The following is a 17633-nucleotide window of genomic DNA, read 5'->3' on the forward strand; positions in this document are numbered from 1 at the left end:
CTAACAGCATACAAAGAAGTTGATATTATTTCAATATTTCACAAATGAAGGAAGAGCACAGATACGTTAGGGGATTTCACCAAAGTCATTGACAGTGGTTGAACAGGAACTCAAACCCAGATCTCTTAAAAATCCAAGTCCCCCAAGTCGATTTATTCTAAGCTATTCCACCCTCCCCTGTGGCCTTGCTTTTGGTTCAGAAATAATTAATTTTACAGTAAAGAGTAGAGTCACAGGAATTCAGCTGAAAAGTACATGTCTTGTGAAAATACCACATCTTTAAAATAACTGAATTATTTTGGACTGTAGCACAGAATTGAAGGACAATTAATAGTTGACACAATCAAATGAAAGTGTAATCATAGCATAAACACTTTATCTGATATTTGAAATATGCATTTGTGTAACTGCCAAAATATTATCTGCTTTCTGTTAGCCAGAATATTCCAGAGACAGGAGCAGAACAGCCTTTATTTATAAAGAGCAAGCAAAATATATTTTCCTTTGGGAAGGACTTTTGCTGTTGTTAACTAATGTCTGAGAATTTGGGGATGAAAACCTTTGTATTAAACAGGTGCAACATAACTCATGCCATTTAAAAAAGACTTTTTCCCCATGCGATAGCTTTGTATTGCCATTATTATGCATTACTGAAAATTCTATGAGAATTACTTAACTATTTTTAATAAGTAATATAAAATTTTTCTTAGAAAGGTTTCATTTTTCTCTACCATATTTTATCTATTTGGATTTTTTACTTCACTGTATGGTAAACATTCATCATTAGAGGTTAAACACTGTTTGGCTTTTAAAAATAAAGACTTTATCCTGTTAAACTACTCAGATTTGGGAAGGGCCTTAGTGGTGGCATTTCAATTTTTTTCAGGATTTTTACCCAAAGACGTCAGTAAAATTTCATAGTTTATTTTAATTGTTTTGATTAAAAGCCTCAGATATTGCTAAGAAGAGAAAACAAATAATGAGTGGATATAGATTTGTCAACTTTACCCGGTTTTTTTTAATTTCTTGTCATTGAGCTGAAATTTTTAAAAATTCTTTCCATCTGAAATTGTATCACTTTTAAATGTTTTTTTCTCAAATACTACCATCTGATTAGACTATTAGCTCTTCATATGTTACCTATGCTTTCTCATTAAAGAAAAAAATACACTTTCTCTAGATGCCTGTCCTTTTTAAAGCACAAAGTACACAGCAGGTGTTTGAAAACTTTCCATCTTCCTAGTTATCTTTATCTGTTTGTATAAATTGCTAAATTGCTTTCATAAAATGCCTCTAGACATAAGGGAATCATTTGCATAAGTGGATGAAGATTTTTGTTTTCCATGAAGAAAAGTTTGAAATGGCCTCCTAATTGTTTTCCTTCCTTTCTCTTGTTGCAGTATCCCGCTGCTCTGATGAACCTGGGAGCCATTCTGCACCTCAATGGCAGACTGCAGAAGGCCGAGGCCAACTACCTGCGGGCCCTGCAGCTCAAGCCAGATGATGTCATCACACAGTCCAATCTCCGCAAACTGTGGAACATCATGGAAAAACAAGGCTTAAAGACTTCTAAGACCTGACACAGGAGGCAGAAGCCCATCCTCCTCCATTTTTAAAAGCTGGCTTCCTTAGCAGACAGAACTTCCCAGCAGTGCTATGACAAGAGCTGGTGTTAGACTTCAAGACCAGGGCAGAGGTCATAGAGGTCACTGCCACTTCTGGAAGAATCCACTTTGCTATCGGCACAGCTGTTAACACCAAAAAGGGGAAGGCCGGAAACCTCCTGGAGGATGTCATTGTTACCCATAGACTGTAAACCAGAGCACTTAAAACAGAATTTTTTGGCATTCTTAAAAGGGAGGGGTGGGTGTATAAGTCACAGATTTTGTTCATTTTCTGAGAGCTAATTTCAAAATTATCTTGTTCCTTAAACACTGTGAGAGGAAGTCAGAGTGTCCATTCAGCCATGGCAAATGATGAGGGTTAAGTGTTACTAGGGAGTGATAAACGCATAGTGTGAGTCCCAGTGAGCCGCCGGTTGTCCTACGCTGCTGTCTTCCCTCTTTGGGACAGCCTGCTTATCAATTTCTGAAGCTTAGAACACTTTTTTTGTATTAATACTGTGTCAAGATCTGTCAGAATCTGCTATGTTTCTTGACCAGTGCACATAATGTTTTATGATTTGGATGTCAGAGGCTTCATTCTTTTGGACATCATTTGCTTTTTATGTTCTGAAAAGGATATGGAGAGTAGAGCTAACCATACTTCACACTCGAGTTGTATGAGGGACTGGGGAGGCTTATATGTGTCAGGCAGGCTTTTTAAAAATTTTAATATCACCAATATCTCCCCCCAAACTGCCCAGTACAATTCATTGTATTAATTCTTTTGAAATTAACTTTGAAAATGGCTATCCCTGGAGAATGTGCAAGCTTACATAAAGATAAAGGACAGGGAAGTTTGTAAGCCTTCCAGTTCCAATAACTAACCAACAGGTTATTAGACAAAAGGGAAGGTGTTCTGTGCTTCTCAGATGTTGCTGGTTTAGGAGTGTATGATGATGCTTGCCAGTGATTTTGTATTTTGGAAAGGGTAGGTATCGAATGTTAATCACTTTCTAGTAAGTACCTAAACGGCAATGCTGATAAATGTTCAAGCAATTATTTTCATCTTATTTTGCTCTTCTCAAAAGGCATCGAAAACAACTTATTTGAAGCTACAATAGAGTGTAGCATTAGCCTGCATGTTTCCAGGTCTTCTGCCAAGTGCTTTTCTCAGTTGAAAACTATTTTTCACTAGCAAATTTGGTATTTTATTTCATTACCTGTTAGTAACCACTTCAATGATCATTTCACAAGAAAAAGACTATTAATTAGGTAGAGAACAACATTATTGAACATTTTTTGGCTTGTAATCAAACTTTGCCACTACAAATTAACTTCATAAAACACCAGTCCATTATCAACTTCTTCACAGAGAAAGCAGCTATACTACACCCTACATATTTATTTATTTATTATTCTACCATAGCAGAATAACAAAACTTGATGCATTAAGCCAGTTGTTTGCAACTGAAAATTAACTGTTTCTCCTTCCCTTTCACACTCCACGTATATATGATCAGCCTCTCCATTAAAAAGAAGCTGGACATGCAAATACATCATATTATGTTTTCTCCATATTTTATGTTTTTCTATGTATCTGAATACAGTGGGATAAATAATTGAAAGTAGTGTTCCTATGGCATTAGTGTTTTTGTGAGAAGGGTAAATGTAGTGAAAAAGGTTTTTCATGGCATTAATAAGAAAGCCCTTCTGTAATATATATATTATTTTGTAAACATTTCATTGAAGGGCCAAAAGTTAAATTATAACTAAATCACTGTGTTTTCAGAATGATATTTAACAACAAACCCGTGGTCAAACCAAAATAGTGGGTTGAAGTGTATTATTCATCTTTTAGTGCATTGGCAATTGCTAAAAAACAAAAGGAATTTAATATAAGGCTATAGAGATTACTTCAGTGTCTAACATTTGTATTTATTTAAATAGTTATTGACCTATGACGACTTTCTAGTCTTAACATTTTATCTTTTTATTGTTGTTGTTCTTCCTTTCAAAGACCTGGTTCTTAATAGGTTCACTGAATGCACAGTTGAGGCACTTCTTGTGACACCAGTTCCCAAGTAGCGTTGATAATTGGGCCTGTGTCATAAAATGCATGGATCACTAATAACTAAATGTCCCTGACACTTTTCACTACAGGGCTGGACTTAGTAACTGACCAACTTCAAGGGGAGGGTTGGGGGCGGGGGGTGGGCATTAGAACATGATCAAAAAATGTCTCCGCTCAGGGATTTATGGTGGATTATTGCAGACAGTGCTAAAAATATAGAGCACAAGACAAGTTTACTAAATTAAAATTTTATTTTTTGAGAAACTGTTATTTGTATAAATTATCAAGATTTGTAGGCTTTCCTTTTGTAGAAATAATTGTTTTATGTGCCAGAGAATTTCAATTTTGTTTTCAACAATAAAGCATTGATAAGAAATATATTGTGTAAGCCGTTTTTAAATCTTCTACAGCAACAACACTTAAACTCTGGAATTTTAATGGAACTAGGTAAGAGGTTAAAAAGAGTAGAGGTTGAGCATCGAATAGAGACACATTGTGGTTAACCTATAATTAATAATCATCATTTTTTAAAGTTACTGTAATGCAAGTAAGCATTGCCAATATCACCCGGTTTACCATATTTAGAAAAGATGACAAAGTTTGTTTTGTTTTCTTTGGTTGATGAACTATGGGGAAAGATGCTATGAAATAATCCAAGAAGGGCACATTTATAAGTTTCTGGCTTCAGCAGGTTGTTTGGTAAAAATGGCCATATTTAGAAGACACTGAATCTCTAGTTCTGGTCTCGGATGTAAGCACGCCCTATTCTGCTGAGAAATGTCGGTGCAGCACATTCAGGAGTCAGTTATAAGGAAATGTTGGGTCCTAGACATGGTGCAAAGTGACAGAGAATTCAGCAGTCTTGTTAAAATTGTTATGTCACGTGATTATATATTGCCTATTTCCTCTATTAGGGATAAAAGTTAGCTGTGAGGACTTTTATGTTAAACATCCTATGGATGTGTGAGGTTATTTTCCATTTTTACAAATAAGGAAACTAAGGCTCAGAGGTATGAAACAACCTACCCAATGTCGCTAAGCTAGCAAGCAGCAAGCCTGTCCCCACGCTGTCTGATGATGTGTCCTGGGTCATGTGGGCACTCAGTCATTGAACCAGAGGTCTGGGTATCAACCCTCTTGGCATTTCTCTAGCGATTTCATTTCCACAAATCCCATTCTCTACCTCTCTCTCTCTGCAGACGATCATGAACATGAAAGGAGGTAATTCATTTAGAAATCTTTAAAATTTAGATTGTAACAGCCGGAAAAAAAGACTTCAGTGTTCATGTAGTTAAATCCATTTACTTTCCACCTGAGGAATATTAAGCCTTGCAAGTTAGGTGATTTAACAAAGATCCCAAAACTAGATAGTGGCAGCACACACCAGGCTAAAGAAATTTATTAAAAGTTCTTGCTATATGAAGAATTGTATAATTTTTTTTAAATGAAGGTATAGTTTGAACTTGAATTGGAGCACTGTCACTGTACTTGGAAACCAATGAAGGCAGGGACCATATTTTTGGGGGGGACTTTATTCTCCAGCCCAGCACATTGTTGAGTAGAAGACCCTAAAATATACCGTAAATGAAAATTCTATCTGTCATGTGCTCATGAGATATGATTTTTTTAAGTCACTTTCTAAAACAGTTAAGATGTGGGGATTTGCTGATTTACTATTTTCACCTGAGTGATACCAGTTTTTCACATAGTATATTTTTCCAGTAAAAAGAAAGAAAATACCTCTAAGTCTTGGCTGTTCTTTCTATTACAAGGAAAGGAATTGGGTTTCCATAAATAATTTAAGAATTAGGATAATTTCAATTTATTTGTATGTACCTTTGTAATATGATTTCTCAATTTAAATATTTTCATTACTATAGAATGTGCTTCCTACTATTCAAAACTCATTTTAATAAAGGGATATTGCTAGAAAATTTGGCTTATGCATTGGAACTATTACACACTGCAAAGCTGGAGCAAGCTGAATGGTAATGCAATTGTGCTATTATGCTTAGTTTTGCAGTAGAGAAAGATGCATGTGTATTAAGGCTTTAACTTGCTGTGTCATTTTGGGTGGTCTTCCTGCAGGATGCAATGAGAGAGGCCTTAAGAGTCAACTTTCATTCCATCTGCCACTTCACCACATACTGGCCTTTTGTTGTTGTTGTTCTGTAGAGATTTGAGATGTATTTTTTTCTCCTTGGAGGACTGCTGGGTTTAAATTTCTTGTTAACTTGAAATTCCTGTGAAGTTTTTCTTCTACGTTTCCCAAAACCTTCCCCCAACTTCTTACAGCTGCTCTATGATATTATTGTGCTATTTAATTGTGTGCTTCCAAAGAGTGGAGAGATCTACTAACTACTTTTTTAGCTAGAAAATTCTTGGATCAAATGAGAAAGTTATAAATGTATGAGACAATGTGGTGAGATCATTAAAAAATACCTACAGGAATCTAAGTTAATATAGTATCTAAAATGGTATTTGGGGAAAGTTTCTGGAGGTTCCCAAAAGGAGAGAGGCAAGGTGGAGAGATAAGGGATAGACACATGGAAAATTGACTGTTAATTGTCCTTAATAATTATTAAGCTTTTGTCGGAGAGGTAGAGGATTTGATTAGAACAGTTTGAGACTGTCTATTCTTTTTGGTTGCCCAATAATCTACCAAGATAGGGTCGCTGTATTGGAAAAGAAAGTGCAACAAGTGAGTGAATAATACAACCACAGGAGAGGCTGGAAAAATGTGCAACCGATTTGAAGTCTAGACTAGAACTAGCTATCTGTTCTGATAGGAAATAGATTTAATTTTTCTCCTACCTTTTTTGGATTGACAGGTTTATCGCTTATTCAAGGCAAAGCTATCAACCATTCTCTAGTCAGATAGAGTGAATAGAGTGCTATGTTTCGAGTAATAGCTCGGGACTTGTAGAAACACTTTTTCTAATAATTTTCTATCATGTCTCTTTCCTTTCCATCCTAGTAGACTGAAAATAAAATAAACCCTGAGTCCTTTCTCTTGGCAATATCATTGAACAACTAGAGACTATAACACAAGTTTTGAAAAATGTATTGAGGGAGAAATCAAGCAATTTAACTTGTTTTCAAAAATACTTAAAATACCCTAAAGGAATTAAAGTGTCTTTTTTACAACTGGATATTTCTCTCATATAATATAAAAGACAATTTAATACCAGAAAATCAGAATTGATGAGGGATGAGGGGGCAAGTGTATGTGTGTAGGGTGTGGAAACAGTGATTACCTTTGATTTTAATGTGGGCCCTTTTTCTGATTTCATTTAGCATGTACTGGCCATATTGACTCTAACCACAATTAGCTTTTTCATTCTGAAGACAACTTATTAAGTAGGTAGAGCCAATTAGTAATCTCAATAGGTTTTTTTTTTCATTCCTTTTTGTGCTATTTTAAATATGTTGTTATGCTTAATGTCTGTGGACATTTTATGCTTCCTTTACAATGATAACTTACTATTCTATAAATGTGCCTTTGCCATGTAGTATATTAATGATAATTTGGGAAATTTCACTGGAATTATGTTTCAGAGTATATTTTTTAAAAACTGTCCTATGCCAATAAATATTTTGATGTTACTACATACTATTAAAATTTTATGATTTTGCATTATATGCTATGGAAGAGTATAACAACGTTTTGTTTTATTAGAACCCCTTGATGATATTTATCATCATTACCCATTACCCTGTTAGTGATATTTCTAAAATGTGATTATACCAGCAAAGCATATATTTTCCTATAAAATTAGTTAAGGAAGTTTCTTGGTTAATTTGTTCTCATTGCTGTTTATAGAACCAATTATTGTTTGACCTCCTATTTCAAATTTTTGCTTTTTGAGTGATGATGAGGATGAGTTAATCTGTTGCTATTTCTCAAGTAGCCAAAAAGTAATAAACTCTTAGAAATCAATCACAATATTAGAGAGCAAGAGAAAACACAGATTTGGTCTAGGCACCATACAAATGAGGAAGGTGTGGCTTAGGGCAGTTAATTGATATGGCTAAACTTACTCATTCATAGTAGAGCCAATGTAACACATAAAGTGTTGAGGTAATAGCTGCAGGTTGTATCCTGCAAAGCCCAGTACTAACCAGAACTTGTGAAATCATCTCTTCTTTAGAGTAGAGGAAAAACACAGCTCCAATTAAGTTCGTATTGGATCCCTGGTTTAATTCAGAAAATCTTAATTTTAGGACAGATTTATGAGTCATACGTAACCAAACAAAGCTCGTCTAAGTAAAAGTGGAACATAGAAGCAATAAGATATATTAAACCATTTCCAAAGATCCAAAACACTGCTTGGGTATATCTTCTGATCTGTCTGTGATGCATCAGTGGTCCAAGTTTCATTTGCCTTTTGCAGACTGGTGCAATGTGCAAGATCCCACCAGACATAACAAGTCAGATGTGATCCTTCATGATGAAATAAACTAGTTTTTTTTTTTTAAGGCTATTTTTTTGTAAAATTAAAGTTTTTTGGAGCATACTAGCTAGATGAAAACTCTTTATAGGCCAGAGAATAATCGTAAAATATGAACAGCATGTCACTTTTCTATTGCAGTGCAACAGTAAATACATTTGCTACTAGTATTTATGATTATTAGCTAATCTATTTGATTCCCTTTCATCAACTTTGTCCACTTTCTCTGTTATATGTACGTGTGCACACACACACACACAAACACATTAAAAAAACCTACTGCATGCCTGGGAAGTCCATAGCTAAACCAATCTTAAGTATCTGTACGTTTGATCCTCCAGGAGAGAAAGTCATTATAAGGAATGAGACATAATGTGAAATGTCTTGATTAAAAGAGGAAATAAAGTGTGATCAATCCTTTGTCCTTGGGTGAATGATTTAGATCCAGACAAGCAAGGATCAGAAGGCGATGAAAGCAGACATTTCTTAAGATACTGTTATAAATATCTTGGCACATTTCCTTTCACATTGTCCTATGCTGCCACAATCAAGCTGCTGCTGTGATTCACCAAATCAACTCTTTATATAGGGTAGTTTTCTGTCCTTATTCTAGGAAAGAAATACCACTTGGAGAAAGAGGAGATAAGACAAATGTAGATTTGTACTTCTTCATTTTCCAGATAAGAAAAATTACAAAGTTGACCTTTAAATATCTTGGTTTTAAATGTATTTTGTCTTGGGGACATTAGCCAATGATCAAACAATATAGATTATTGAATATAGGAAGCAACACACTCGGTAATTCTGAATACTGATGAATACCCCACCGGAAGACCCCAATTATATCAGCTTTCTTTTTTGGCTTTAGCTCCTCAGGTGACATTTGATCCCCTAACATGGCAACTTCATTCATCTTGCTCCTTGGAATTTCAGCGCAGTGGGGCCCTTCCCATAGATATAAATCTGAATGAATAAGGTTTTAATGATTTCATTCCTTTGCTCTCAAGGAAATGGTTTTCTGTTGTAATTATATTTTTTACATGCAGAGTGTTTTACAGTTCTCGAAGGGTTTCATATCTTTTCTACTTATCTCTTTAAAACAATCTGGCAAAATAGACAGGAGAAACATATTAATTCTCAAATCAAGCTCCAGATGAGGAATCAGAAGCTCAGAATCACTGTATGACTTGTCCAAGATTACATTCAGTATGAAAACACATCTTCTGTCTCCTAATCTTACAGCTTTGATCTAAACCTAGAGCAGTATGGAGGGGTATGAGCATGATCAATACATTAGAGGAGTCCTGCCTCCTTTCTTACTCCCTTAGCCTTTCAAGTTCAGATATGATGCAAAAGTGTTTCCATTTGAAAAACTTTTATTCCTAACTGGAGACTGTTTCCAACTACATCCCTAGGGTGAGAGGGTTGAGGAAGGAGGAGAGTGTCACTCTAATGTAAGGATACATGTGCTCACAAAAATAATTTCGCTTTTGTCCAATCACCTTACTTTTGTTTACCAGTCTTAGGGGTTTAAATTGCTTCTGTTAAAAATGTACCTATTGAAGCTTTCTCTTGCAATCTAGGTATCAGCGGAGCTTGGCCTCATTTTAGGCCGTTCCATGTTTCTATAGGATGCCTGGTACTATTCTCCAGTTTTGGTGAATATCAGGCTCTTGCATTCTGAAACTCTTGAGTTTCTTCTTCTAATGATCTCTTCTGGCTTTTTCTTTGTATTCTTCCATTCACCAATTGAATAACAGAGACTGTTTTCTGATTTCCCTGAAATCACTGGCACAGGCCGACATTAAGGGTTTGTAGTGGCAGAGTGGTATTAATCAGACAACTTAAACTGGATATTGAACAAACCGGTTCTTGATATTTCTCTAGCTGCCAACGAGAATTTCCCACTGGTTGCCCATTGCCATGGGTTTTATGCCCCTAGAAGACAGGGTTCTCTCCCATGCTCAGTTCAATCTCAAAACTGCTATTACCTTCTTATGCAAAGGTCTCCAGACCCGTCCTACTATACAGAAAGTGATTTTCCAAGTGTTTTCCTGAAGCACAGTTAAAAAAACCTGCAGCCGGCCGGGGGCGGGGCCTCATGCCTGTAATCCCAGCACTTTGGAAGGCCGAGACGGGCGGATCACGAGTTCAGGAGATCTAGACCATCCTGGCTAACACGGGGAAACCCCGTCTCTACTAAAAAATACAAAAAATTAGCCGGGTGAGGTGGCGGGCCCCTGTAGTCCCAGCTACTCAGGAGGCTGAGGCAGGAGAATAGCGTGAACCCGGGAGGCGGAGCTTGCAGTGAGCCGAGATCGCGCCACTGCACTCCAGCCTGGGTGACAGAGCGAGACTCCGTCTCAAAAAAAAAAAAAAAAACGTGCAGCCTACAGACTAGATGTAGCCTCTGCACATGTTTTTAAAAATGTAAGCATACATTTAGGAATCTGGAGGGTTTTTTGTTTGTTTGGTGGTTTAGTTTTTTAATCTGGGTTTCTAGATTTTCTTAACATACAAAATATCTGGCAACGGCTGTGGGGGGCACGTCTCTGCATGGCAACAGTGAGAGTTAGTGGACTAGCTGCTCTTCCATTTAGATGGGACTTAAATCTCGCATTTGTCACTCTCCCGAATACCCCTGCTTCTACCTGACCTCCAGAGGCGTTTGAGTATAAGATTCCTCTTATTAAAGACAATTCCTCCCTTCATAGGTGACTTTGATGTCTGCTGTTAACATGTCTGTTTTTTCTGTACTACATGGTCTTGTAAAGATGCATTGGAAATGTTCAAAAATCATTGTTACCTAGAGTTTTTTTAAACATTTGACCATTTCTTTAGGATTAAAAATTCCATCATGCCAATGTTTTAATTTTTATTTCAATAACAATAAAGTCTGCAGATGAATTGGAGAAATAAGAGGCCATATTGTGAAACATTTCTTTCTATTTCTCTCAAAAAACAAATTCAGATATAGCCTGGCTCATAAAACTTAATTACTCATTGGTGTTTGGCTAATGGATTTTTGCAATTCATCATACTAGAAAAAAGACTCCCTTCTTATGCATTGTATTTCTCAAAATGAGTTATTTTTCATATCCCTTATCTTGCAACCTTATACTATTCAGCTGCATTTATACAAATAGCTTTAAATGCCTTCTACTGCAGTATTTAATTCTGATTGATGGAAACTGAGACTTAAACCTACAAAGACTGTGCTGCTGTGGTAACAAAAAAAAAAGAGACAGATGTTTAAGAACATACATACTCTATTGAAACTTTTTAACTTTACTGGAAATAATGGATGAACACCAATAAAGTAGGCCCTATGCAAGAATTTTGCTCTTGAATTTGGCACATTTGGTAGGTGGGGGGAGAGGTCAATTAATCAGAAACAGTAACCTTTGAATTCATAAATACCTCATATATGTAAATTGTGAGGTGAATAAAGTCGGTTTACTTAATCACCTTCTGTTCAGAAGTCCATGCCAAACCCTATTAAAAGCTCCATCAGTTTAGGAATTTCTTATCTGAAGAGTCTGTTTGCCCTCTCTCTCCCGAAAATTGTCTTCAATAGAGTGAACTTGATTAATGGGCTGTTTCATTTTTCAGGATAAAGCTAACGTTTTCCTTTTACCAGAAACACTAGCAAATTACTTGATTAATATCAAAAAGCTCTCATTCACACATAACCTTTGAATAAACAAGTTGTGATACTGTTGGCAACATGCTAAGAGGTATTCCTGTAAGTAGGCTATAAAGGAAATTGCCTTTGTAATTAAATGTATAAAGAGGGAACCTGTTTTTGCTTGCTCAAATCCATTTTTTTTTCTCTTGTAAGCGAAGAATATACAATGAGGTTGGACCAAAGCAGAATGCAAAAATTCTTTATCTATGCTAAGGTTTTATTTGCATTTCTGTCACCTCTGGAAGCCCAGGAAGAAAACTGTGAAACATTTATGAAACTTGAATGCTTGAATGGAGTTTCTAATTCTTAATTTTAAGGCTTTCCAACTTTTTCTTTTCCTTTTGTTTTGTTTTGTTTTGTTTTTTAGACAGTCTTGCTCTGTCACGCAGACTGAAATGAAGTGGTGCAATCTTGGTTCACTGCAACCTTGGCCTCCTGGGTTCAAGTGATTCTCGTGCCTCAGCCTCCCGAGTAGCTGGGATTACAAATGTGTGCCACTATGCCTAATTTTTGTAGTTTTAATAGAGATGGAGTTTTGCCATGTTGGCCAGGCTGGTCTCAAACTCCTGGCCTCAAGTGATCTACCCATCTCAGCCTCCCAAAGTGCTGGGATTACAGGTATGAGCCACCGCGCCTGCTCTCTAGCTTTCTCTTAAAGTTTGACAATAAGAGTTAGTCAATCCCATGTTGATTGAAAAATACCTACACCTCCAAAAGACTTTCCTAATAATTAATTACCTGAAAACCAGAGTTGGAATATAAGGTGTTCTAATGTGGCAGCAAAGAAAGGCCTTTGAATAAGAAAAGATTCTATACTAAAATGCAGGAAGGAGAAATGAACTAAAATATTATGCCCTGATCATATACAAAATACTATATAAAAGTCTTATTTCATGTAGAAAATTAAACTACCCTTTACTGAAAATTAATTGCCTATCTACTATTCATTTCTCCCCTACAGATAATTGCTAAAACACCACATGTAATAGCACTTTGCTCAGATCCAGTCAATGGGTTGTCATTAGTCCAAGCCAGAGGTTGGCAAACTATGGGCTTGTAGGCTAAACCAGGCCCACCATTTATGAGCTAAGATTGGTTTGTACATTGCTAAATGGTTGAAAAAAATCAAAAGAGGAATATTTCATCATACGTGTAAGTTATATTAAATTTCATTGTCCATAAAATTTATAAGAACACAGCCACACTCAATCATTAACGTATTGACTATGGTTGCTTTTGTGCTACAATGGCAGGATTGGGTGATTACAACAGAGACTGGCCATATGGCCTGCAAAGCTTACAATATTTACTATCTAGCCTGTTACCAAAAAAAGTTTGTCGACCCCTGGTCTAAGCCAATTGTGATACTCTTGTATCTTTCTTTTCCAGGCTCCAATCCAGCTGGCAGTGCCCATGTGACAATGAAACACAAGCAGAGGTCTGCCAGAAGGAATTCTGGAAAAGCTTGGCTTTCTTCATATAAGGCTGGCATCTTAACTCCCCTTCCGGCCTTGAATTTGAAAGTAAAATCTGGATGTCAGAACAGCCATCTTGCAACCATGGGGTGATGAATATAAAAGTAAAAGCCAGCACCAGGAGGGGTAAGTAACTTACTCCCTGATAGGATTGTTGAGCAGCTGAACCAAGGCCAATACCTGCTTACTGCCAGACTTCCTCTTATGTGAGAAAAATTAACCCTCCTCTCTGTAAGACATTCTTCAGTGGGCACGCATTGAGTCACTTACAAGCTAATGTCTTCCTTACTGACCTTACCTCCTCTTTCTTTCCTTTAGGCACAACCTATTTGTTCTTAATATTTTTAAAGAGAGTTGTGGGGCCAGAGGACCCATCCTGATATTCTTTCACTACACAGTGATTAGGTAGACATCTAATATCTTCATAGCCAAAGCCACACTTGAATTTGCTTATCAGTAAAAAAACCTAGTATCCCCAGCAGCATTATTTTGATGTTTGGGGGAATGGCTATGAGAACAGTCTAGTTCTCTGTGTTACTATAAATAGCTCATGGCAGAAGGACATCTACATTATTCCTCCTGCATCCTCTCCACTCAAGTTAGATGTCCTATCCTCTGTTCACCCATAATATTTAGGTCATGATGCTATCACACTCATTACACTATATTTAGATATTATGTTAAATTATGCAGTCAACTGTGGATGCCTTATGGACATCGACCATGTGTTACTCATCTCTGTCACTAGCATCTAGCATAGTGCCCCAGATATTATAGATGGTGAAGGAAAGAAGGCAGTTGTCATATAAAAGAATACAATCTGGAAGACAACAAATATATTCGTTAATTTATTAGACATTTATTGAGTGCTCAGTATATGCCTTTCTCTATGTGATGGGGATAAAGTGATGAATAAAACCAGTATCGTAATAAAAGCAAGCATTTACTGAATTCTTCCTAAATTCCAAGATAGAATTCTAAGCACTTTATATATTGACTTAATTAATCTTCACAGTACTCTGTCATTCCCATTTCAGAGATGAAAAACCTGATGCACAGAGAAGTTAAGTAACTTGCCCAAGATTACACAGCTAAAAGTGATAGAGTTGGATCTCTATCCATATTCAAGTGTGCAATTCCAGGATATTTACTACCATACTTTCAAGCTGCTTCTCTGATGCATTAGGTGCAGGGAATACAATATGAAGAAAACAATTGCTCTCCATTATGGGATTCCAAAGCAGAATAAGGTAAGATACAGTTTACATATTGGAGGAGAGAAAAGTCTAGAGTCATTCCACTGGGTTTCAATTTCTGGCTGCAGCAGATACTGTGTACTTCTCAGTATGTTACATAACCGTTCTGTGCCTCAGTTTCCTTATAAATGAATTGGAATAATAATATCTAACTCAGAGTGGTTATAAGGATTGCATGCATTAATATACATAAAGTACTTAAAACAATGCCTGGAATATTTTAAGTTTAAACCAAGGGTTGAGTATGATTATTACTATTGTTTTGGATGGTTTTATAATTATTATAGTATATAATAATAACAATAGCTATTACCATTATCCTTATATGTAAGGCACAGGTAGTCAGATCATAAATGGTGTAACAAAAATTATATAATTGAAGTGACTGAATGTGAAACAGGTGTATTGGTCAGAGTTCTCCAGAGAAACAACCAATAAGATGTGTGTGTGGGTGTTTTTGTATGAGTTTGTGTGTGTATATGTATGTATTTCTAGTGTGTGTGTGTGTGTGTGTATTTGTTATAAGGAACTGGCAATTACAGAGGCTAAGAAATCGCAAGAGGTCTGCAGTTGGCAAACTGGAGACCCAAGGGAAACTGGAGACCCAAGGGAGCCAATGGTATAGTTCCAATCTGGCACAGTAGCTCCCTTGTTTGTCTGTTGATTCAGAGGCATGAGAAGACTAAAGTGGCCGGATGGCCATCTTAGCTTCCAGTAATGGAATCATTGTTGTGTCTCTTGATGGAAGCATTCCTCCCTTTTGAACTAGGCTAGCAGAGCATAAGGTCGTGGGAACAGGAAGAAAAAAAATTGCTAGTGGGTTTTTAGGAGTAATAATGAATGCTGTAACTCTGATTTCCAACCCTTGATTTCTGGACCTGTAAATCTTGGCTATAGATCAACATCACCATATATTGTATTGGATGCTGAATTTGCACATATATAGCCTTCAGGAGAACCTTGCCTTAGCCCTGCAAGGTATTGCCACCAAGCTGTCACTGTAACTGAGTCTTCAAAAACCTATTCCACCATTCTATCAAGCTAGCTGCTTCATGATGGTGGGGGACATGGTAATACCAGTGAATTCTACGAGCATTAGCAAATTGCCACACTTATTTTGCTATGAAATGAGGTCCTTGATCCAAGCTATGCTGTGTGGAATACCATGACAGCAGACAAGGCATTCTGTAAGTCTATGGGTAGTAGTTTTAGCAGTTTTCTCTATGAATTCAAGATGATCTCTTATACAGAGTCATCAAGTGTTTAGCCATGTCTATTGTATGCATGTTAAAGTTATTGCTTATATAAACAAGACTTTTATTTTATGACCACATTCTTGATCCTCTGACTTCATGGATTTTAACAGTTTTATGTTGTGTTATGTTAATGCCATGAGGAAGCAATGTGACGATGGAAAGACAGGGATAAAACTATCACCGCCATGGGGGAACATGTGTGATTAAACAGGGAGAACAGTTTTATCTTGAGCCGTTTTTCAATGGACAGAAAGTAGGAGTTTGAGACCTGGAACCAGGAGAGAAATGAGCCTTGAAGGAGGAAGAGGCAAAGACTCCAGTGGTGTGCCTCAGCCTAGGCCTGGGAAAACTGGGAGGACTCAAGCTCAGAGAAACAACCTTACTAGGCCATTAAGTCTAAGCGCTAGAGATGAAATCAAAAGTGAGGAAAAAGGGCCCTGAATCAGAAGCCGGATCCAGCCATGCAGTGGTTAAAAATGCTGGGCCAAATGAAGGTAATGGAAGCAACTGCTGTAAAAGTACCCAGAGTGCCCTGGGTTCCTCCCGTGGGTCACAGCCTTACAGTACCTTTCCAAAGATTCACTGGCCCACGTTGCTTTAAAGTAAAGAGTAAAATGTAGGGTGTAGAGGATGAGTAGCATCATCTGATATTCAAAACACCACTTTTTATAACACTAAATTTTTTCAGGTTGATTGTGCTTTCTTCATTTTTCTACAGAACTATTCATTTGTTAATTCCTTGCTCATTTTGTAAGGAATGGAAGAGATTTAAAATGCCCTATGTAATAAAAATAAGTTATGCAATGGGAATAGAAATGAAGAATTATAAAAAAGAAAATATGAATATAAATGGGATATTGAGACAAATGACAGAAGACAGGGGACAATGTTTTTCTTTAATTCCTCAATGTTATGTGAAAAGCCTCAATTAAAATATAACAGAAGCCCATCTTACAATCTATTACTATGCTATAAAGTCAAAACGAAGACTAAACTGGGTTTGCGTCAGTGCAGCTGTCTCATTCCAGTCCCGTCACTATATAGCTGCATCATTCTTTTCAAACCAATTAGGAGTCCTTCTTCTCAGCTTCCTCTTACATAAAACAACACATCATTACTTAGTGCTAAGAGCCAAAGCTAAGTATCAGCAATCTCTAGGTCCTCCTCCAACCCTTGACCTCGGAAAACAGTTCTTCATTTTTTTCCGCTGTTAAATGTAGATAATGTGGAAATTAAACATATAATGTATCTGGTGCACTTAGCAGAACTCCATGACATTTGAAAATATTCTATAATGGTAGTTGTTTAAAAATAAAGTGTTGAGGTAAGTGATCTTTAAAGTCTCATGTAGTCCAAAAATTCTTATTCTTTGAAGTGACTCATTTTTCATGTGAAGTTTCAATAAGCGTTACTCTTTTATCAGAGTTTGCTAGAAGAATATATCTCTGAATCACGTAACTGACTATATATTTGGCAAAACCACTAGGGAATCCAAGTAAAAGAAATGCAAATCGACAGCAAAACTAACTGTAAAAGTTTGTAAATCCTTTAAAAAGAATGAATTACAGATGAAAAGCTTTGCCTTGGTTTCATATGAAACTTAGATTAAGACAAACACTTAAACCAAAATACTACAGTGTAAAGGAAAAGTACATAAACTCTCTCTCCCCCCTCATTCTGTTTTGCAAAACACAATAATAATTCTAATAAGAAATGAATTGGAAGTTACATTGGATCACAAGAGAATACTTACAAGAGAGTATGAAAAAAGATGACTTTTCAAATTAGTCTCTTTGAAGTTTATAGGAAGAAAAGCAGAAAGCTTTTTCTAG

At 36.5% G+C, this 17633-nt stretch overlaps 1 protein-coding gene and 1 long non-coding RNA gene across 3 annotated transcripts in view; both read left to right on the top strand.

Moving 5' to 3' along the window:
- TMTC2 (transmembrane O-mannosyltransferase targeting cadherins 2) overlaps positions 1 to 4051 on the top strand; it is a 459067-nt gene extending 455016 nt beyond the window's left edge. For both annotated transcript variants that reach the window (XM_050748326.1, XM_050748327.1), the window contains exon 12: positions 1401 to 4051. In XM_050748326.1, coding sequence (XP_050604283.1) covers positions 1401 to 1580 — 180 coding nt within the window. In that variant the 3' untranslated portion in view covers positions 1581 to 4051. The remainder of the gene's footprint in view (positions 1 to 1400) is intronic.
- Positions 4052 to 13206: 9155 nt separating this feature from the next.
- LOC126930820 (uncharacterized) overlaps positions 13207 to 17633 on the top strand; it is a 38885-nt gene continuing 34458 nt past the window's right edge. The window contains exon 1 of the long non-coding RNA XR_007717687.1: positions 13207 to 13415. This is a non-coding gene — a long non-coding RNA (uncharacterized LOC126930820). The remainder of the gene's footprint in view (positions 13416 to 17633) is intronic.

This window comes from Macaca thibetana, chromosome 11 (genome assembly GCF_024542745.1).
Source record: "Macaca thibetana thibetana isolate TM-01 chromosome 11, ASM2454274v1, whole genome shotgun sequence".
Classification (NCBI taxonomy): domain Eukaryota; kingdom Metazoa; phylum Chordata; class Mammalia; order Primates; family Cercopithecidae; genus Macaca; species Macaca thibetana.